General features: G+C 51.7%; 1 protein-coding gene across 21 annotated transcripts in view; it reads right to left on the bottom strand.

The window, feature by feature from the left end:
* Positions 1-3,689: 3,689 nt before the first annotated feature.
* The window catches only part of DYSF (dysferlin), a 192,137-nt gene continuing 173,961 nt past the window's right edge, over positions 3,690-21,865 (bottom strand). For 20 of the 21 annotated variants that reach the window (XM_084901152.1, XM_084901143.1, XM_084901159.1 and 17 more), the window contains 9 exons: positions 19,837-19,976; positions 18,559-18,647; positions 18,219-18,314; positions 17,704-17,845; positions 12,313-12,412; positions 10,827-11,005; positions 9,002-9,111; positions 7,540-7,687; positions 3,690-3,966 (listed from right to left, as the gene is read on the bottom strand). In XM_084901152.1, coding sequence (XP_084757278.1) covers positions 3,928-3,966; positions 7,540-7,687; positions 9,002-9,111; positions 10,827-11,005; positions 12,313-12,412; positions 17,704-17,845; positions 18,219-18,314; positions 18,559-18,647; positions 19,837-19,976 — 1,043 coding nt within the window. In that variant the 3' untranslated portion in view covers positions 3,690-3,927. The remainder of the gene's footprint in view (positions 3,967-7,539; positions 7,688-9,001; positions 9,112-10,826; positions 11,006-12,312; positions 12,413-17,703; positions 17,846-18,218; positions 18,315-18,558; positions 18,648-19,836; positions 19,977-21,865) is intronic. The other variant, XM_084901161.1, reaches the window with a different exon arrangement.

The raw sequence follows: 21,865 nt of genomic DNA, 5'->3' as shown, positions 1-21,865 counted from the left end.
AGACACTGCCAAATGTGCCCTGTGAGTGGTGGGGGGAATTTCCCTTGGTTGAGAACCACTGCTCTGTGCTCATGTGCAAATTTATGCACACTCTGTTCCCTCTCTCATCTTTTCCACTCTAGCCCTAATCCTGAAGCCCCTGTTCATTCATCAATCCTATATAATAAAAGCCTAATATGCTAAGTTTCAGATCGGCCATTCAACCAATCAAAGCATAATATCCTAATGATATGCTACAGCTGCTCAGCCACTTGCTATGATGTGCACTGACCACCAGGGGGCAGGCATTCTGATAGATATGTTAGCTTGCTGCTGGGGTCTGGCCGATTGATCAGGATTGAGCAAGATGAGCCAAACACACTCTGGAGCCCTCCCACAGTCCTTCCCCAGTTGGCCAACTTTCCACATCCCTCCCCAACCCCAATCATGCACTGGTGGGGTCCCACTGGTGCACAAATTCGTGCACTGATCTTCTCGTGTATTATAGTTGACAATCTACTTGTGTCTCTTATCTCCCCAGTTGTGAGCTCTGGGAACCATGTTTATCTTGCTCAATATTGTATCTCTAGACCAGTGGTCGGCAAACTCATTAGTCAATAGAGTCAAATATCAACAGTACAACGATTGAAATTTCTTTTGAGAGCCAAAATTTTTAAACTTAAACTTCTTCTAATGCCACTTCTTCAAAACAGACTCGCCCAGGCCATGGTATTTTGTGGAAGAGTCACAGTCAAGGGGCCAAAGAGCTGCATGTGGCTCGTGAGCTGCAGTTTGCTGACCACAGCTCTAGACCATAGTTAGATACACAAAATATACTATGATATGAATGAATCATTTCTGCCCTGCCTTTCATATCTTCCCCAGTTGGCTGCTGGATTAATAAACCAGCCTTTAGAATGGCCCTCAGCAACTGGCCACACAGTCTCTTAATCAATTGTTTTTGACCATTTGTGATTATGGACCTTGTTGAGGCCTGGGAGAGATCACTAGACCTTCACCTCCTCAAAGACATATCACCCAAAGCCCACCCAGTGTACCCAGTGGATTCCTGTTTCTCAAGGTGAGCAGTAAGCTAGAATTTTCCCAATCGTTTTATGTCCTTCTGTGTTCTTCCTTGCCTCCAGGATGAAAATCTAACTCCAAAACTGCACACACAATGTCCTTCAACACCTGGCCTTGCCCTTCCAACCCCTCTTCCCTCCCGTCTCTGAGCATGCTTTCCTGCAGGCTCCCTCTCCCGTGACCATGTCCTGAAGCAGCCAGGCTCTCTGACAACTCCAGACCTACCCTCTACTTCTATGGCCCAGCATATCTTGACCCACTTAGGCACAGGGGCTGTCCAACATTCCACTCAGATCTGATTTGTTCTTTAAAAAAAAAAAATTTTTTTCTTATTGATTTGATAAAGAGAAGAAGGGAAGGAGAGATAAGAAACATCGATGAAAGAGAAACATCAATATCAATCAGTTGCCTCCTGCACTCCCTCTGCTATGGATTGAGCCTGCAACCCAGGCATGTGCCCTGGCTTGGAATTGAACCAGTGAGCTCTTGGTTAATGGGTCAATGCTCAACCACTGAGCCACATTGGCTGGGCAGATCATATTTGTTCTTGAGGTTCTCCTGCCCTCCCTACCCCAGGGCAGTGGGTGCTCCTCCTCTGCTGCTCCCAAAGAAGCAAAAATAACCATGGTTTCCTAATACACTTTTCAGAAGCCTCGGAAGGTTAGGAGTCATATGTAACTCACTGTGTGCCCTCAGGACCTGCCTTCTGTGGAGGATCTCATAAATGTTTGTTGGAATCCTCACCATCCACTCCTTATTCCCCTTCATGTTACTTGGTGGCCTATACCAGGGAGCAGCTTTCACCCCAACTCTAAGAATAAAGAATAAAGCCAGTTTTAGACTGTAACCCACCCTGATGAGGACAGAACAGAGAATACAAGCTCTTGGTGACATAGTTGAGGACTGAGATTTTGCTTCCACAAAGCCATTAAGTTCCCTTTACTAGTTTGAGTAAAGTGTTCTATTACATGCAACTCAGGACAGCAAGAAAAAGCAAATGAATGTATGGGGGGGGGGGGAATTAATTAGTGGACACAATCAGTATCCCCCAAACTCTCTTAACCCAGCTGATAGCTGCAAGGGGTGTGTTTACTTCCTCCTGAGAAAATAAACAAGAGAAAATAAAAAGAGAACTTTCCTTCCAAGCTAACCCCTTTCTCTTCTCCAGAAACTGGTTCCAAAAATTATCCCACATTCTGTCTTGTGTCTTTGATCTTCCCTTCCCCAGTGGCTTCCTCCTCTCTACCTTCAGATGTTCTCGTGTCTCCCCAGCTTCTCAAGCTCTCTCCACACCTCCTGAGGCCACAGCCCTGCCTCTTTCTCCCTTCTTTCTCCTACAGTCTCCTCTGTAGGAGGCTGACTCTCAGGGCCTTGGCACAGGCATGCGCAGTGGGTGCTCAAAAAAAGTGCATCACCAGACTGACCTTCTCAGAGGAGTCTTGGACTCTGGTCCCTGCTCCGTGTTCTGTGTGAGGTGTTGCCACCTGGCTCCAGGGTTCTGTTTGTCAAGGTCTCAGGACTTAGACACCCAGGTTCTCAGGCCCATGCAGAGCCTGGACACTGAAGGCCACCACCAGCCTGACCTCTCCTGAAGAATCACACAGCATTGGAGGTGTAGCTCCCTCTTCCAGGAGGGCCCAGGTCATCAGGCGGCCCTGTGCCAATCACTTCCAGTCCTGCCAATCAGGGGGGACCTGGCAGGGCCCCTGTCTAGATCTCGGAGTGCAGTCAAGACAAAGGCTTCTGGAAGGATCACTTTGGGGCTTTGGGGCCTGGGCTAAGGGAGCAGGCTCACAGCGGGAAATAGGAGAAGCTTCCTGGGTAGCAGGAGAATGCGGCCAGCTGCGCTCCAGAGTTCCAGCCCCTCGGGGGAGAGACGTTTTCATGCTTTTTGCTTTTTCTCTAAGTATGTTCCCGCTGCTCCCATAGATTAAGCTTGATTCCTGGAGGAGATGTCAGACCCATGGCAAATGCTAAGCTTCAGACCACAAGAAAAAGGTAGCAGAGGGAGGGAATCCCAAGAAATCCCAAGACCAGCAGCCTGCCCTGTCTACATAACTTCTGGCCCGACCCATTCCTTGGGGCTCTATTTGCCTAAAGTGGAACTCCTTCTCAAGTGTGACCACAGATACAGGTAACTACTACCTAACCAAAGGGCACCTGGAAAGGGAAGAGGTGGTGCCTGAGTGAGGAAGTAAGGGGAGGTGGAAAGTCCTGGAGACACAGAATACACTGGGTCTTTAAGCCTCAAAGCCTACCCTGTCCCCAAGCAGTCTTGCCGAAGGATTCACAATTCCACTCAAAAGGCTGAGCCAGAGATGTCACACACCTCTACCCCCACCCCGCCCAAGCAGACACATGCCCTACAACCATGGTTGGCAAATTGCGACTAGCGAGCCACATGCGGCTCTTTGGCCCCTTGAGTGTGGCTCTTCCACAAAATATTATGGCCTGGACGAATCTATTTTGAAGAAGTAGCATTAGAAGAAGTTTAAGTTTAAAAATTTTGGCTCTCAAAAGAAATTTCAATCGTTGTACTGTCAATATTTGGCTCTGTCGACTAATGAGTTTGCCAATCACAGTCACACCCCATCCAGGTTCGAAAGAGATGCACACACCAACACAGCTTTGAGGTTCCAACCATTTTATACTGAAATGCACATGGGCTGATCCAAAAAGGGTCGAACTGGGGGAGGAAGAAATGATGAAAGTGGGCGATCCAAGGGCTCGATGTTACCAACGCTTGGAGCATGTGCCAGTCCACCTGTCTGTCTGCCCACCCTGGCAGGACGGGCAGGCCTGGAGGTCTGGAGGAGCTCAGCTGAGCTGGGCAGAGGAAGCAGCCAGTCCTGGGCCAGGCAGTCCTCAGCTGAAGGGCTTCACCAGCTTCATGGCAGCATAGTTCTAGAGAGAGGAGGCAGGGACGTGTGAAGACAGCTGCAGGGTCTCAGGACTTAGACACCCAGGTTCTCAGGCCCATGCAGGGACTCATTTACTCAACCACCTGCCTGCACTCTGCCCTCAGCACCCTTACCCCTTGCTCAGCTCAACACCGCCCTCCTGGTGCCCTTGCCAATCACACAAGCCCAGTACTTCTTGAAACTCTTCTGGAACCCTCCCAGTTTGGGGCGCAAGAGGGGGGGAGGGGAACAGCTGCCTGAATTGCTCTGTCTTCTCCCCCATCATCAATCCAGGGCCCACTCTCATGTTCCAACCACAGCCAAGAGGATTCTGACCACCAGGGCCTGCCCTGGCCTCTTCGTCAGACAGGTGATCTTCCCTTCCCTTCTCTGTGTGTCTCCTTGCCCCCGCCCACATGGACCCAGGACTCACTGGCTACCACGCTCCTGTCCAGAAAGTAGAGCGAGAGAGAGAGTTGGGGGGCTGGGTGTACGGGGATGACCCGCGATGCAGGCCAGCACCTGGGATGGGTCACCCCTGATTAGACCCTGGCTGCTGTAGACTGAAAGGAATCTCCCGCCCCACTCCTCCCCCCAAAACCATGAAAACACACACAACACAACACAGGGCTCCTAATTGGGACAGTATGTTCCCCAGCGCCGGCCCGGGAAAGCCAGCTCTGGAAACAAAGCCTTCCCGCCAGATCCGCTGCCTCCCCACACTGGCCCTGCTCCCGCTGGCTGGGGGCAGCAGGAGGAACCAGACAGGCTGCCCTCCCTGTCCCCCTCCCAGGGGAACTTCCAAGAGGGTGGGAGACTAGACCAACCGGAGGGAGCAGCCCCTCGACGTAGTCTGCTCTACCAGGCCCTCTGCCCTCCCCACAAGGCCAAAGAGTCAGGGGAAGGCCTTGGGCCGCCAGGTGATGGGGCAACGCGGCCGGAGAGCAGCAGGACTTGCCCAGGTTGTAGCAAAGGCCTGTCCACAAAACCAGTCTGCGGCCTCAGGTCCAGCTGCCCCTCCAGCCCTGGACCTCTCACCTATGACTTGCCCCCCGAAACACTGACCCTGGAAGATGGATGGTGAAGTTGGTGTTTTAAAGAGGACAATTTTCAGAAGAACTCAAAGGAAGGTGATGGCTGCTGCTGGGGGCCTCGGAGATAGAGGAGGGTTCTGACCAGGGTCAGTGGCAAAGTGCCCGTCTGCTCTGCCCACAGGGCCCGGGGTTCAGGCTGCTCCAGGGACAAGGAAGGAGCACGGGCTGGAAGTGAATGAAATTCTTCTCTCCTCCCCCAGCCAGGCAGCGGGGCGCCTTCTCAGACCCTGAAGACCTGGCCTGCTGCCCACGTGCCTCACAGGGAAGGGCCCAGCTGGCCAGGGGCAGGCGCTAGGCACAGAAGGGGCGATGGGGATGTCACTCTGGCCCTGCCCCCGCCCTCCCCTTAGCTCTGCCCCCGCCCTCCCCTTCAGGAGGACACTGACTTGATGTAAAGCCCCCAAGAAAGGTAAAAGGGCTCTCTTAACCACTATGCAAATCAGAGCTGACCCAGTCCAACACACCCATCCTTAGGCTGATGGGAGGACCCTGAATTTCTGGACCTAGACCCTCCTTTGTCACTTAGGCCCAGACAATTCCCTCTGCTGGTCTCCACAGTCCATGTAAGAGACCGAAGGGATGGCTTTGTGGTTTTAACTACAAGGGCTGCAAGCTGCTAATATATTAAGTCCTCACTCAACATCGTCAACAGGTTCTAACACTTTAAGTGAAGCGACATATAATAAAACCAACTTTTACCATAAGCTAACTTATGGTAAATTCCTCCAGCATCACAACAACATTATAATGAAACTAGAGACCCAGTGCACAAAATGCGTGCACGGTAGGGTCCCTAGGCCTGGCCAGCAATCAGGACCAATTGGAGCCTTCCGGCTGCCAGCCTGAACCTTCCTTCATTTCGTGCTGCCCCCTGGTGATCAGCACACATCATAGCAAGCAATTGAACTCCCAGTCTCCAGGTCGAACTCCCAAGGGACACTTTGCATATTAGCCTTTTATATACGTAAATAACTTTAAATTACATTCTCACACACGAAAAACCTGCTGGTGCATGGGCTCTCGCCAGTCAATGCAGGAGAGAGCTTTCCACCCACCTCCTCCTCCTGCAGGATTCACAAAACAAAATGCACACAGGCAAGTAATTCCCAGAGCAGACTGCCCACTGTGGGCATACTGCACTAGACTAGACTGAGGCCTACAGTGTCCCTACATTAGGAGCCATGCACAGACTGCCCTGAAGCCCTGAGCCAGTCCCTTCCCTTCTCTGGGTGTCTCTTTCTTTGCCATTCAAATTAGGGTGACACGGCCCTGGCCAGCATAGCTCAGTGGTTAAAGCGTCAACCGGCACACCAAAGGGACTAAAGTTTGATTACTGGTCAAGGGCACACATATGAGTTGCAGGTTCAATACCCTGCAACCAATTGATGTTTGTCTCTCATATCAATGTCCCTCTCTCTCTCTCTCTCTCTCTCTCTCTCTCTCTCTCTCTCTCTCCCTCCCTCCCTCCCTCTCCCTCTCCTTCTCCTTTTGCTCTTCCTCTCTCTCCCTCCCTCCCTTCCACTCTCTCTAAAAAAACAAAATGGAAAAAATATCTTCAGATGAGGATTAAAAAACAACAAAAAATCAGGATGATATGGAGTTGATTATGCCATCCTATTTTCATATCAGTTTGAAATGTTCATTTATAAAAGTTTAAAATCGTTTGAAGAATATTAAAAGTCAGGCATCAGCCTGGTAACTCTGTGGTCCCTTCAAAGTTATTGTGGGTAGACAGGGTAGGGGTCTGGAGCATCTTCAGAGTTCCACTGATGAGCTATGAGGACCAGGGAAGTCAAGACCATGAATACAGCCCCAGATCTCCCCTTTTGGGCGGAGCCCCATGGAGCTGGGGGGCAACAGCTGGCTTCTCACCAGGTGAAAGGGACCCCCAATGTGCTCTGTACCAAGTGAGAGGGCCATCTCCCGTCTGTCCACACACATCTTCCCCCAGGCCTGCCCTCTGCAGGAGGCGAGACACACTGTGTCACGGTGCTCTGGTGGATGCTGAGACTCTGCTGGCCCCAGGTCCTCCCTTCCTCTGGACCTCAGCAGGTGCCACCCGCACAGAGGGACCTCCTCCTCTGTTCCGCTATCTACATCGTCCCTTCCTGACTGAGTCCCACACTCTCCTCAGGGGCTCACCTACCAACCCTTTGATTACATAGTTCAGGGGCTTGCTGAGGACAGCTATGCCTCCCCATCAACAGCACAAAATGTTTCCCCTTTGGATTAAGAGGTCCCTAAGGGTAGGACTTTGTCTACTAGACTGGGAACTCCCAGAGTAGGGGTCATGTCTCCCTCATCAGACCGTGGGCTCTTCAAGGACAGAGACTGCATCTCTCCATCAGACTGGGGCTCTTCGAGGTCAAGGACTGACTCTCCCTGAGACCAGGCTTTGCTGGAACTTAAGAGCTGTGCCCCCCACACCAGACCAGAAGCTCCTCCAGGACAGAGCCTGTGGCTCCCCTGCCGGGGCTGCTCACCGGGAAGGCGTAGACAAAGATGCCCAAGAACAGCAGGAGGATGAAGAGAATGATGAAGAGGATGATGGCGCACCGGAACCGCCGCCACAGGATGTACTTCATAGTCTTGTATGGGGAGGTGAACCACAGGAAGGAGGTGTCAGGGCGCCTGGAAGTGAGTTCCCAGAGGTCAGCAGGCAGACCTACCATGGCTGCTTTCTCCAAGTCCTGCTCCCAAACTCCCCTGACCCTCCAGGACCCGCCCAGCCTCGAGACCCCAGTCCCTGCCCCAGAACTCACCTGCACTTCCTTATCCTCCAAGCCTTTGCTATAGTGTGAGCCCCCACCATGCTGCCCTCCTCTTCTTGGTGCCACCCTCAGGAGCCCTTCTCTGCCACTCTGTCCAGGACACCTTCCCTGCCACCCTCTTCCTTCCCGACCTAGGACTTAAAAGACTGGGGATTTGGGAGTTGGGCGGAACTTCAAGGGTCTGTCATATTAAGTGAGCCATGGCCCAATGAGCCCCAGATAAGCCAAGTCACCTGCCTAGAGACACATAGCTGATCCACGGGAAGTGAACCCAGGCAGCTGAGTTTCTCTCATAACCGAGAACCTCAAAACCTGCCCAAGGTCAGCCTCACAACTCAATGAGCTTGCAGGATTTTGTGTCGCAATAATGGCCTTTTAACTACACGCCATTGGATCTCCTGGGCCTCTCTTGTCTTTCCAGCCAGATCCCAACCATCCCAGGATGGCTCTCCCAACTCTGCCAGCCCCGTGGCACTAGGAGCAGCTTGGTGATAAAGTGGGCTGTCTCTGCTAAGTCTGACTTGAACTCAATAGGCCACATGGAAGGACCTAGCAAACGCAGCCCTGACACCACCTCCCCCAGCCAGTCTTTCAGCCCCCGGTTACTGCCTTCAAGACATCTACATCCACTTAGGGGCCTGGGAGGTAGGGAAGACAAGGACTGGTCCCCCATTTCACAGATGGGAAAATGAAGACTGCCAGACTGTTTGAAAGCCACACTGACACCAAGAGAGCCATGGAAGACAGTTTGGTCAAGGAAAAACCCTTGATCAGGCTCCAGAGCCAATCAGATCAAGTGGGAGAATTCCAGCCTTACCACTTTCCTTCCTCAACTTTACTAAGACTGTTTCCTCGCCTGTGAAATGAGATGATAACAACAACCCAGCAGAGAAGGTTCCATAACACAACATGCACATGCCACATGACAGCTTGCTCAGCACACAACCAACAGCTACCCAACCATGCCTGCTTCCGGAACTATTATAGCTGAGGAGCCCAGTGTTCCTGGAATGACGTCTGTCACCTGCCCCCTAACACCAAGTGGCCCTCTCTGGGTCATGTGGGCATTGTGACCTTTTTAAATGTTTCATGACCTATGCAATAGATGCCTCCTAGATGGTGGCTACACCTCCCAGCTCCCCTGGGCATCAGGGATCAGGGGCTTGGCACTGACTTTGGGTCCTCGAGTTTGGGGTTCATGTTGGGCTCATCCCGGCCCTGGCCAGCAGGTCGCTCCTCGTGCTCACTCTCTGCTACGATCTCCAAGGTCATCTCCAGTTTGCCCTGTGGAAACAGAGGGACAGGGCCATTTGCCCAATGGCCCGGAGAGGAGCCATTGATGTAGGGGCCTATGAGGTAGGGAAGACAAGAACTGGACCCCAGGACAATTGTAAGAGCCGCTTTATTTAATTTTTTAGTTCTGTTGGGTTGATCTGATCATAAAAGCAGTAACTGCTCCTTGCAGCGCATTTAAAAACTACAGAAATACACAGGCACACCTTGTTTCACTGTGCTTTGCTTACTGCGCTTTGCAGATACTGCATTTTTTACAAACTGAAGGTTAGACCCTCCACCAGCAAAAAAAGATTGCGACTCGCTCAAGGCCCAAATGATGTTTAGTATGTTTTAGCAGTCACATATTGTTAAAATAAGATATGTAGATTGTTTTTATAGACATAATGCTATGCACACTTAACAGACTACAAGATAATATATACATAGCTTTCATATCCACTGGGAAACCAAAAGATCCATGTGGCTGGTTTTATTGTGGTTATTTGGAACCAAATCCACAATATCTCCGAGGTCTGTTGTGCAGACAAAGGAGAACGTCAGCCATACCTCCACTGTGAACACTGTTATGCAGCAGAGCTGGTGTTCTCTGCAGTGTACGAACTACCACACTGTGTACACATACTTCTACGGCTAGCTTCTTTCACTTAGAAATATATGCTGTTTTACTGTATAATTACATATTCTTTAAAGTTTGCTTCGTAATGGCTGTAAGACATTCTATGGGATGGTTGGCCATAATTTGTTTCATAAACTGCTTATTTTGGTTCATTTAGCTTGTTTCCGACTGTGCGGTACTATAAATAATGCTGCAGCAAATACCCCAGAACTTTTTTTCTTTTTCTTTTTTTCATCTTAGCTGGTTATTTCTTCTGGAGAGATTTTTAGAAGTGGGATGACAGAGGATAAAGGCATCGGTATTGTTAAATCTCTTGCTGTAGGGTACCGGATTGCTCCCACACATGGCAAAGCCGTGAGCACAGCAGAATTAAGGGAGGGGCCTGTCTGCATCTTTGCCAGAAGTGAGCATTTCTGGTTTTAAATCCTCATTTAGCAGTAAAAAGCCTTCACGTTTAAAAATATACCTTTATTTAATTACGATGGGGACTCAACCTTTTCAAATGTTTAACACCCATCTGTGCTTCTTTTGTGTATCACCTATGCATGCCCTTTGCTCATTTTTTTTTTTTTGAGGTGTTCATTATTTCTTGTGAATTATTATGGTTAATTATTCAACAAGGGTATTTTATTTCAATGGCCACGTTAGGAGCTGGGTGACTGCCTATATTTTTAAACAAAGTGTCAGGATTCACTTCCTCTGCGGAGGAAGGACAGTTCAGTGCCCTGTCTCACCCCTAAGCAGACCTCTGGGCAAGCACAGTAGGACAAGAAAGGTTTCTGGTAGGGTCCTGCTCAAGTGAGCGAGGCAAGACCCCTGTCCTGTACAGGAGCCCAGGCCAGAGGGATCCCAGCACACAGATCACTGGGAAGACCCAGGAGCCGGAGCACAAACAGGGTCAGAGGGAGCTAAGCGCATCTTTGGATTTAAATAAGCTTCCCTTGCACGTGAGCCTCAAGGAGAGAAAGGCTGGGAACTGGGAAGGGAAGCCAGCTGGCACCTGGAAAAACAGAGAGAGGGAGGACAAGAGAGGGGGGCAGCACACATAGGCTCTGGTGCCCCACTGGCTAGTGGGGAGCAGACTTACCGCTAATATCTTCTTCTCACCCTCCTCTGCCACACAGGGCCACCAGCCCTTCACTGTTTTCTGTTCAAAAAGGGACACGAACCACTCCGGGTGGAAGGTGTCATCCAGCAGGTCCAGGGAGCACTTCTCCGCCGTCTTGGCGGGCTTGGGCATGCGGTTGAGATCCAGCTGCAAGGCGCCTGTGGCAAGGAGGGGTTCCTTAGCCGAGGGTTTCTCAGTCACTGGCAGCGAGTCCCACCCAGGGCCGGCAGGTTCCACATAAACTCAGTTACCTCCTCGCCCTCCATCCATGGGCTTAGCCAGGATTCAGATCCCTCCAACTCCCTATCCATGCCCTCCAAGCCCCCTATCTAGCCCCTCTTATTCCATCCATACAGTTTCCCATCCATCTACTCACGAATCCATACGCCCACTAACCAACCCATTGACTCGCCTTAAAAGAGCTATTTATTATATCTTACTATGCACGAATCCATTCATTGTCTATATCTACCATCGATCAATTTTAAATTGTTTTTATTGTAGAAAAATCTATTTGACATAAAATTTGTCATTTTAATTCAAAATTAATCACCCCTAAAAGAAATAGCACACCCATTAGCAGACATTCTCCATCATTCCCCTTCCTTCCAAGCCTGACAATGATGATTCATGTAGAATTTCCTATTGTGGATATTTCTTATCATTGGAATCATAAAATATGTGTCACTTAGCATGTTGTCAAGGTCTGTCCATGCTGTAGCAGGCATCAGTATATCATTCTTTCTATGGCTGAGTAATATACCACTAAGGGGAGACCACACTTTTCTGGTTAACTTTTATAGTTGTGATGGGGCTGTTACAGTCCGATCTGTTGGCCCCATACAAGACCGTGTTCCTCCCCCACAAATCTCACTCCTTCGGCCCTGTGCTCCCTGCTTCCCAGGTCAGGGTTCAGCACACTTCTGCCCCATCAGAATCCTGTCTGCGGCCTGTGGGGGTGGAGATATGTTCCCTCATTTGGTCATCACTCAGGCCCAAGGGTGAAGAGTGTCTTGAGCCCCTCGCTGGCTGGGCTCAATCTGCATCTAGACTGAGAGGTGGGGCAGGGAGGGGTGGAAGGCATCCTGTCAAGCCTGAGGCCAGCCAGCCAGCCAGCGATGGCCAGCATATGTCTGCACTGCCTCCGCCTGTGTCTCCCTCTCTTCCTTGCCTGAGTCCTACCATCCAACGTGGCACAGTGTCAATGCCACCTCTGCTGCTAGACCACCCTCTGACCATGCTGGCACTGCTCTGCATCATGGATCTCACTCAGCACCAGGGACCAGGGACTCTGAGCTCCCTGCCGGCAAAAAATAGGTGCACCTCCTGCTAGCCAGCCAAGAATGGCACGCGCGCACACACAAATAACACACACACACACACACACACACACACACACACACACACAGTGGGGACTCTGGGGTCACCCCCAATGTACAGAACGGTGCTGAGAGGCAGTGCTCACCCAGAAAGTCGTCAAAGGAGAACTTGTCGTTGTCCCAGATCTGGAATACCACTCGCGCTGGGATTTTGCTCTCAGTCTTGTCCAGCCTCCAGAAAGCATCCTGGCCCAGAGGAGGAACAGAGAAGGAAGTGAAAAGAGAGATTAGAGAGAGGCTGGTGCCTTTCCAGCCTGGAGGAAGCAGTGGGGTGGGGCATCCCTTAGAGACTTGCCAGAGCCAGGTTCTGGCGGGACAACTCATGAGACCCCAAAGAGCAGGGTTCGGGTTCAGGAGGGTACCGTGCAGGCTCCCTTCTCACAGGTGGCTCCTCGGATCCTCCCAATTCTCTGATTCGATGTTCTCATTCCCACTTTACAGATGATGAAACAGAGGCTTAGAGAAGTTAAGCATTTGCCCAAGATCTGACAGCCAATAATAATAATAATAATAATAATATTGCACTTCTTGTGTACTAGCCCTTTACCACGATGAACTCATCTACCTTTCCAGTAACCTATACGGGAGACACGCCTTGGTGCTGAGAAAACCAGAGCAGGTAATTGGGAGTCATACCCCTGGGAAGTGGCAGCCAGGGTCCACACTAGGCAGTCAGGTTTCAGAATCCATTTCATACCTCAAATTCCTGCTCTGCCCTTGTGATCTTGGGGACAGAGTGGACTGGCTGGGAACTTGAGGTACTGCACCCCACCCCTGGCACACTGCTATAAGAAGCTGACACGGGGGGGGGGGGGGGGGGGGGCACCTTCTCCCGCTGAGAGCCTGCTCTGGGGTAAAACAAAGCCCCTGGTGCTGGCAAGTTCCCCACCTTCCTGCACTCCCTATCCCACCTCCCTCGCACCAGGCAGCCTGAAACAGTGTCATCTTGGGTTTCTTCCCAAGAGGCCTCACCGAGCCACTGAAGGATGAGGACTGGGCATGCCAAGGCCTGGATTTACATTGGGTTCACACACTCAACCCAAAGGACTGCCACTGGGGCTTTCCTGCTCATGCCTGTCCTCTGTCCTCTCATTGTAGCCTCTCCTGAATAGTGGCAAGGACAGGAAACATTCTGACCAGCCTGCAGGTCATGGTAGAGGCCTAGACTGAGTCTCGGAGAGACAGACTCCATAGGGAATTGGAGAACGCTGCTAACCACCCATGGTTTGTCTGGCCCAGAGTGCCTCGAATACACAGCCTCACTGCCCAGTCAGGTCCATGCCTGCTGGGTGGCCACCCCAAGCCATGCAAACCACAGAACATGACCTGAGCAATGGTCACCTTGCAAAGCACCCGGCCTCCGTCTGGACGGCTGCCTGACTTGGTGAAGGGGCTCAGGTCCCCAGCTGGGCCCTTGCCCCCCAGCCCCTGTCTGGTGCCTCCCCCTTTTCCGGGCCCCGGCCCTCCTGCAGGTGCCTGCCTCCTCTGGCGGGGCTTTTATGGCCAGCACCGCAGGCCCGCCTGCACAGGCCGCCAGCAGCCTCCATTCCTCTGGCCTGCCTGGTTTATGGGCTCAGTAATGAGCCAGAGGTTCAAACAGCCCCTGGTGGGAGCAGCTGGACTGGGGCTCCAGCCTGGGGAACAGCCCCCCAGGTCCCAGGCGCTCATTACGCTCCCGGTCTGGGCCCTTTTACTAGCTGTTTATTTGCGGGGTGGGTGCCTGACGCGCAGGCAGGCCCCGGTGGGTGTGCTGGGCTCCAGGTGGGGAGCGGGCCAGGGCGACCAGCGGTGGTTCAAAGCAGCCGGATGAAAGGAGACCTTGTACTTTACGACAGTCTCGTCTGGTTAATGGGGTCCCTGGAGGGCCTGCCTGCCAGAGACCCTGAACCCCTCGGCAGAGGGCTGGCTCTGCGGCGTGACCGAGGAGCCCAGAGGCTGCTCAGTGCCCCCACACAAACCCACCCCAGACTCGGTCCTGTAGCTCCTTGGTGGCCCACTGTGTGCACCCTTCACTTGCCTCCCAGGGCCCTGTTTCCACAGAAGGACCGCTGGCTCCACCTGGGTCAAGCCAGTTCTCCCTCAAGCCCTGGGTGACCTCATAGTCCCGTGGACTCTGTTTCTCAACCTCCTCCAGTCACCCTCTCCGGGAGCCCGCACCACACGGGATCCCCGTTCCCCAGCCCTGTCCACTCCTGCCTCTTCTGGACTCCCACTCCCCTCCCACCTCTCCACCCCGCAGTCCCCATGGGCCTCTCGTCCTCTCAGGGCTAGCCCAGGCTATGCCACCGGGGGTCCACCCAACTCTCTCCTCTTCCTGCGGGTGCCTGTAATTCAGGGATGAAACCCCGTCATGGCCAGAATGGACCCACCTCAAATTCTTACCTAGCAACTCAGCTGGGCCCTCAGAACTTCCTGGTAACCCTTCTCCATACTACCGTGTTTCCCCGAAAATAAGACATCCTCCGAAAATAAGACCTACTTACAGGTTTCCTTCTGAGTGAAATATAAGGCATCCCCCGAAAATAAGGCCCCCCCCTAGGCTAAACATGAGAGATTTGGTCCACTGATTCTGAAAAAAATGGAGTCACAAGTAATTCACCAGGAAATTCAGGAATTGGATTGTTATGATGATGTTCCAGAAGATGATGACATGATTGTCATTGAATAAATGAGTAAATTCTTGATACTGTAGGATTCAGTTTGTCTGGTTTGTGTTGACAACTACCGTACTACCGTACCGTATACAGGTAATAAATTTCCTTTATTTTCATTTAACAATAAATGTGTACCATATTCTTCTTCTTGGAAAAATAAGACATCCCCTGAAAATAAGACCTAGCACATCTTTGGGAGCAAAAATTAATATAAGACACTGTCTTATTTTGGGGAAACAGGGTAACAATGAGCCTCTCCTGTTCTCTTTCTCCCTCCCTCTCTCCCTCTTCCTCTCCCTCGCTCAGCATAATAGCTACTTCTAGCCTTTTTCATTTGTCTCAAGTCACCTGCCACAGTCCCAGGAGATTCTCTCTCCTACTTTGTAGAAAATGCTTCCTGTTTCTTCTTGCTGACATCCCCACTTGTCACAATCAAGGGGTGGTCCCGCCTCTCATTTGAGCAGGCCAAACGGGTCTCAGCCTCGGTTTCCCCCCACACCTAGCCCCTTTTAGAGCTTGGTGAGCACCAGAGCTGGTGTGCAGGATACCTCAGGCCCCCCTTCCCCATTCCCAGCCCCCACTCCGTCTGTCCACAGCACACTGTTTGCTTGGTTTAGAGCCCTCCCCACCAAAGGCAGCATTTGCTTTGTGATGGAAACATCTTGTGATAGGCGAGCACACTGAGCAAAGGCTCACAAGATCAAAGCTACACATAGACTAGGCCAGTGGTTGGAAAACTCATTAGTCCACAGAGCCAAATATCAACAGTACAACGACTGAAATGTCTTTTGAGAGCCAAATTTCTAAAACTTCTTCTAATGCCACTTCTCCAAAATAGACTTGCCCAGGCCATGGTATTTTGTGGAAGAGCCACACTCAAGGGGCCAAAGAGCCACATGTGGCTCGTGAGCCACAGTTTGCCGACCACTGGGCTAGGCCTTCTTTGCCTACACAAAACCAGGGGTGTAGCTACATTCTACTTTCTGGCAGGCACTATGCAGCCATCTCTGGGTGAAATAATTCATTCAACCTTGTTTAACCCATATTTTCTTCTGAGTGACTGCTTCAGAGTGCTTCACAGCACATTCTGGTTTCTCTAGAATGCATACAATCCTGTGTGTTGAATGGGGAGGGGTCGTGTGGAAGGGACATAATGAAGAGAATTAGGAAGACGAGTCGGCTGAGGTACATTATTATTTCCCCTCTTTAAGCCACTCAACCACTCAGGAAAGAAAGGGAAGTCAGAGAACCTTTGCAGCTTGAAGCCTCGAGCTACCTCTGGAAGGAAATCGGACGAGCAGAACTGAAATACCAGAGAGGTATTTACCATATCGAATAGGAGAGAACCTTGATTCTAGGTGCCCTCCATCTCCAGTCAGCCTGGCCGCGAGGCCCTCACTGCCCACAGCACCCTCCTCACTGAGCTCTGGGTCTGCTTGCTAAGGGCAGGTGTAGAGCCACCAGGATGGAGCGAGGGGACAACTCTTTACTGCTATTTCAAGGGGAAAGCCCAGATGAGACCTCCACTGGAAGACGCTGAGACACAAAGAACAGGGGCCCTGAACCCACTCTTCCCTCTGGCTGATGCTCACAGCTCTCCTGGGTGCCTTCGGTCTGGGGTGAGAGAAGGGAGGTGGAGAGAAAAGGACAAAAACTTTGAGGGTCAGAGTCACTCGCTAGTGCCTGTCCACCTTGGACAATAACCACAGGCACCAGGTGGGGAAACATAGTGAACTAGGTAGCAGGAGGAACCTAGCAAAGCAACACCCAATCCTATGGACAACCCAATCCATAAGCCAGGTAGGCACCCTTGGGAAGCTCTCAGCAAGCATGTCAAGCTTGCAGCCCGTGGGCCATAAGTTTGACATGCTTGCACAGGTCTGCCCCACTGCCCCAATGGTGGCCATACTGGTTTCCCACCCAGACCCCGTGACTCTTCCTCCTGATTGGTTTATCTAGGATTTGGAGAAAGGCAGTGGATTTTGGATTTGGACTTAGCTACATATGATGATTGTGGCACCAGTAAGGGATGGTTGTGGGATGGCAGCAAAGCCAGCAATGGCAATAATGGTGAGAGTGGAAGAAGTAGAGGAATGGTGAAGATGTTGATGGTGGCTTTGGCAGTAATGGAGCAGAGTGGGAGAAACTGTGGCAATGTCTTGAGGGACAGTGGTAGTGGTGACATTGGCAGTGAGGAGACAATGGAGAATGTGACATTGGCAGTGAGGAGACAATGGTGTGGTGATACTGGCAGTGAGGAGACAATGGTGTGGTGATGTTGGCAGTGAGGGGACAATGGTATGGTGACATTGGCAGTGAGGAGACAATGGTGTGGTGACATTGGCAGTGAGGAGACAATGGTGTGGTGACATTGGCAGTGAGGAGACAATGGAGAATGTGACATTGGCAGTGAGAAGACAATGGTGTGGTGATGTTGGCAATGAGGGGACAATAGTGTGGTGACACTGTCAGTGAAGGGACAATGGTGTGGTGACATAGTGAGGAGAAAATGGAGAATGTGACATTGGCAGTGAGGGGACAATGGTGTGATGACATGGACATTAATGTGGTGACTTAGTGGGGAGAAAAGGAGAATGGGACACTGGCAGTGAGGGAATAATGGACAATGTGACATTGGCAGTGAGGGGAGAATGGCACTGAGGGGACGATGGTGATGATTATTCCTCAATGATGTCAGTGCTTGTTCCAACAGTGGTGGGCAGTGGGGAGGGTATGACTATGGCATGCCAGTGCTGGTAGTGCGATCACGCTGACATTAGAAAGCCCAGGAGCTAGTACCCTTGGGGACAGGAAAGTGAGTACCTTCTTGGTGACGGTGCAGACTTGCTCAGCTGGCAGGTAGTCGAAGGGGAAAATGAACCTCCAGTTAAAGCTGCCTTCGCCTCCCAGGGACCGATAATGCACGTCCGTCTTTTGCTTGTGTTCCTCAAAGCCAACCATCCAACTGGACATAAACATTTTTAGAGAACATTCCCAATTAAGGTTTCCACCACAATATGCATCCTCACCTTGGGCAAATGAGGCATTAAGAAGGTAATGGTAAATTATAAAGGAGAAATCATTCTCAAGAAATCTCCATGATGTACCAACTATGCCACAAACTTTTAAATATTTTAAACTTTCTCTGGGCGGACATCCTCAACTCAAATATTATTGTGGAAGAAGAAATCTAGCCTGGAAATAACTCCCCAAAGGCAGAGGTCACACCCTTAAACCCTCCTTCCTTTCTTTTCCTCCGCCTCCCTACACCAGAGCCCCCTTCCCAATGGGGCACCACCATGGAGCTGGGATAGGTGGGCAGGAGGACGACTCCCTACCCTTTCACATAAATGTCGCTCATCTTTTCCCCTGTGATGCTCAGGTCATCCAGGATCACGTCCTTGGTGTTCCAAATAATACAACGCAGGAAAAACCTGTGGAGAAGAATTATTCAAATCACATGGATTTCCCACCAGTGGGTGGGAGGTCTTTGACTAGGAGCCAAGAAGCCACCTCACCCAAGAAGACTTTGATGCTTTCCTGGCTGGACAAGACTGGGACCCTGTGGTCTGGGTGGTCCAAAGCCTAGCCCAAGCACAACCTCCTTGACCCACCCAAGCTGGTGAGGACCATCCCACCACCCTGTTCAGCTCTAAGCCTGTGGTTGGAGCAAGTCACCTTTTGGCTCTCCGTGGGGTGATGTTGAAGGGAGGTCCAGGCCGCCCCAGGGCCTTTGGAAACAGGTCAATCCACATCTGCAGCTTCCCCTGAGGAGACAAGACCGTGTTCTCTCACATCCTTCTCATTCAACCAACAATCTATGACCATCTGCTCTTGGGGCACATGACAGAGAAAATTCAGGCCGGCCATGGAGAGGCTCATCACCTCATAAGGGAGGTGCCATAAGTGGGACCGCAGGGCCAACTGCAAAGGTGAGCCCACTGGCCCAGAGTCTGATGACTTGGATCTATGCCTGGGGGGTCCAGGTTCAGAGAAGGCTTCTCAGAAATGACGCTTTCTGAGCTGAGATTCAGTGTGCCAGATGGAAAAGGGGAGAGGGCATTTCAGGCAAAGGGGATGGCATGCTCAAAGTCCTGGGGAGTCAGAGAGCCTGTTTCATCCTAGAAAGTTTCCAAGGATTTCTGCAACATGAAAACATCTACCTGCCGCCCTTCAGCTCCCTATCTCCGCAAGCCACGTGTTTGTTCTCCCCCCATCTTAGAGAAGAAGGAACAGGAGTTGCAGCAAATTCTTCAGGGCCACAGAGCTAGAGAAGGCAAGAGCTGACATTTGGACAGGGGCTGTGTCCCTCTGGGGAGCTGGTGGCCACAACACCAAGGGGAGGAGAGCTCAGTTCCAAACAGCAGAGATGGGGTCCTCTCTCCAAGGCACCTTCATGGCTGCCTCGCCCTTCTTGGCCTGAAACCCTTTCTTTTCTCCTGAGCTCACCTACCCTGGGCCTGCTGTCCCTCTGCTCACCCTCCTGCGTGGCAGGACACCCTTGGCCCTCCTGATGACTGTTCTCTATGGCTGCTCTGCCATTCTGTCACAGGATGCTGGTCACCCTGTCTGAACTCCCCACGGCAGCCCAGCACGGGGCCAGCCAACTGAGATGTCACTGACTGATGACACAGGAGGGCACCGAGGCTAGGTTGAAGCAGCAAGGCTTTGGAATGACTCATGGGAAGTCAGAGGTCTGTCCTACACAGGGATGAAGGAGGCAACTCAGCCTCATTCCCCAGGCCCTAGGGCCTGCAGGTAACCTGAGGAGGCCAGGCCCAAGAGGTGTCCTGGAAGGCCAACAGTGGTGACCACTCAGACTGAAGAGGAACACCCTCAAGAAGGGGCTGGCCAAACCCTGGGGTCCCCGGTGGTGCCTCTGGGATGTCCATGTTGTCCTTGAGGTGGTGCTAGCTTAAGGCTGGGGACTCTGGGGCCTGATGGGTAACGTCCTACCTGCTCGATGTCTGGCTGGAGGGGGCTGTACAGCGGCCGAGACTCCACATGCTCAGGGACTAGGCCTTGCTGCTGAAGGACGTGCAAAGCCAGACGCTCCTCCACTGGGCCCAGGTGTGGGTTCAGGACCCTGCCAGCCTCTGCAGCAAAGAAGACAGAAACGTTTCTGGGGCTGAGTGAGCAAGAGATAGGGCAACCAGTAGTCCTAAGGATGCCCCTAACCCCAACAGCCTCACCCAAGCCCAGACATACTTCTTCCAGTCCTCACGTCTCACCCTCTGTAGGGGGAACCTCGCTGTCCATGGGCTCCAGGCTTAAACTCCAGATTCCCCATTGTCATCATTTCTACCAAGCCTCTTTTATAAAGCTCTTCTTCCTCTTTCCCACCCATTCAAATCCTGCCTGCCCACCAAAACCCACCCCTTCCCAGAAACCCTCCCTCCCTGACTACTCCAAACTCTGAGCCTCAGTAACCTCTCTTCCCAGATTGGGCATCTACATGCTCTTAGTGCTATTCTCTGGTTTGTGCAAGCTGTTCTCTTAGTAGCAGTAACTAAAATAATAGCACTTATAAACAGGAATCAGGCACTGTTCTTCCCAGATAGAACAGGCTGAATCCTCATAATAACCCTAGAAGGTAAGTGCTATGATTATCCCCATTGTACAGATGACAGAAATGAAGCACAGAGCAGTCACCCAGCTGGTCAGCAGGACGGCTGAGACCACACACTCAATTAGGAAAGGTGCATGACTGGACATGAGTACCCCCCTCCCCCTCGTGCTTTCCAGGGGGAACTTTGCCCTACCCGGGACTGGTGCTGGACCAAGTGAGGACTCAGGGATGGTTCTGACTCTAACGAGCCTGGCCAACCAGCCAGCAACTTAAACTTGGAGCTCCCAGGAGACACCTTGACTGGGGGTCAGAGGGTCCACATATCTATACACACATACAAAGGTATGTATACTTAGGTGTGCCCGTGTTCAGTCCCATGGGCACACACACACAAACACACACACGTTCATTCATCAAACCTTTCCTGTCCCCTTTAATAGGTGTCACTAAGGAAGCAGCAGCAGGGTATCACAGAAGGGCCATGGGCCCATGAATCTGGCTCTGCTCCACCTGGCTGTGTGACTTTGGGCAGGTCATTAACCACTCGAGGCCTCAACCGCCTTATCTGCAAATCAGGCCAATGTAAGTCCTCAAAACTCTAACTTTCTGGCTTTCCTTTCCTACCAATGTATGACCATGAGCCCCGGCCTCCGGGCTAACACTGCTCACAGACTAGCAGAAGGAAATGAGACCGCCCCTAAAACAGATGCACATTCTAAGGAAAAGAGAATAGAGCTGGGCCTAATGCTGGCTCAGCCGTGACCTGGGAGTCAGCAAAACAGAACGAGAAGGAGGGGATTTGGGATGGGGTAGTCAAAGCCATTGTTCCCCTTGTCTAGCCTCAGCACCAGCTCTGACATCAGACATCTCTGAAACCAACATCTCTGCATCCGGGTGGGTGATGCAGGCCTATGGGCACCTCCACATGCAGGAAGCATGTGATGGGATTCTCAGGCATGAGCATTAGGCAGACCCAGGGGGGAGGTGGGGACTGCAGGACTTCCTGCCTGCCCTGTGCATGCTTTAGGTTCAGGATCTGTGAGTGGGAGCTGAGAATGGGCCATCAGGGACAAATAGGCTCAGGTAGAAAACTGTTTCTCAGATGCGCTGTACCCCAAACTCAGATCAAAGTCTGACTTCCCAAAGCCAGAAGATGACTGATCCTAATCATGACCCTGACCAGGGCTTCAGACTCACCCCTGCTCTTGCCTTCAGAAGGGCCTCATCCTGGACTGAGCTCTGACCTTGGCTCCACCTTGACCTCTTATTTTTACAGCAGGGTCACAGGTAAGTGCTGATCTCCAGAGTACCAAGCCCATCTGTGCCACCCTACTGGTGTGGGTTGTGTCCATTTGGCCCCTTTATGACAGGGCAGAGCCAATAAGAGAGAAGGAGGCAGAGAAGAGTCCACAGGTT

The sequence above is a fragment of the Pipistrellus hanaki genome, assembly GCF_964339955.1.
Source record: "Pipistrellus hanaki genome assembly, chromosome: 12".
In the NCBI taxonomy this organism is placed as follows: Eukaryota; Metazoa; Chordata; class Mammalia; order Chiroptera; family Vespertilionidae; genus Pipistrellus; species Pipistrellus hanaki.
The sequence above is the reverse complement of the archived record's forward strand: the minus strand, read 5'-3'. Positions and strand labels throughout refer to the sequence as shown.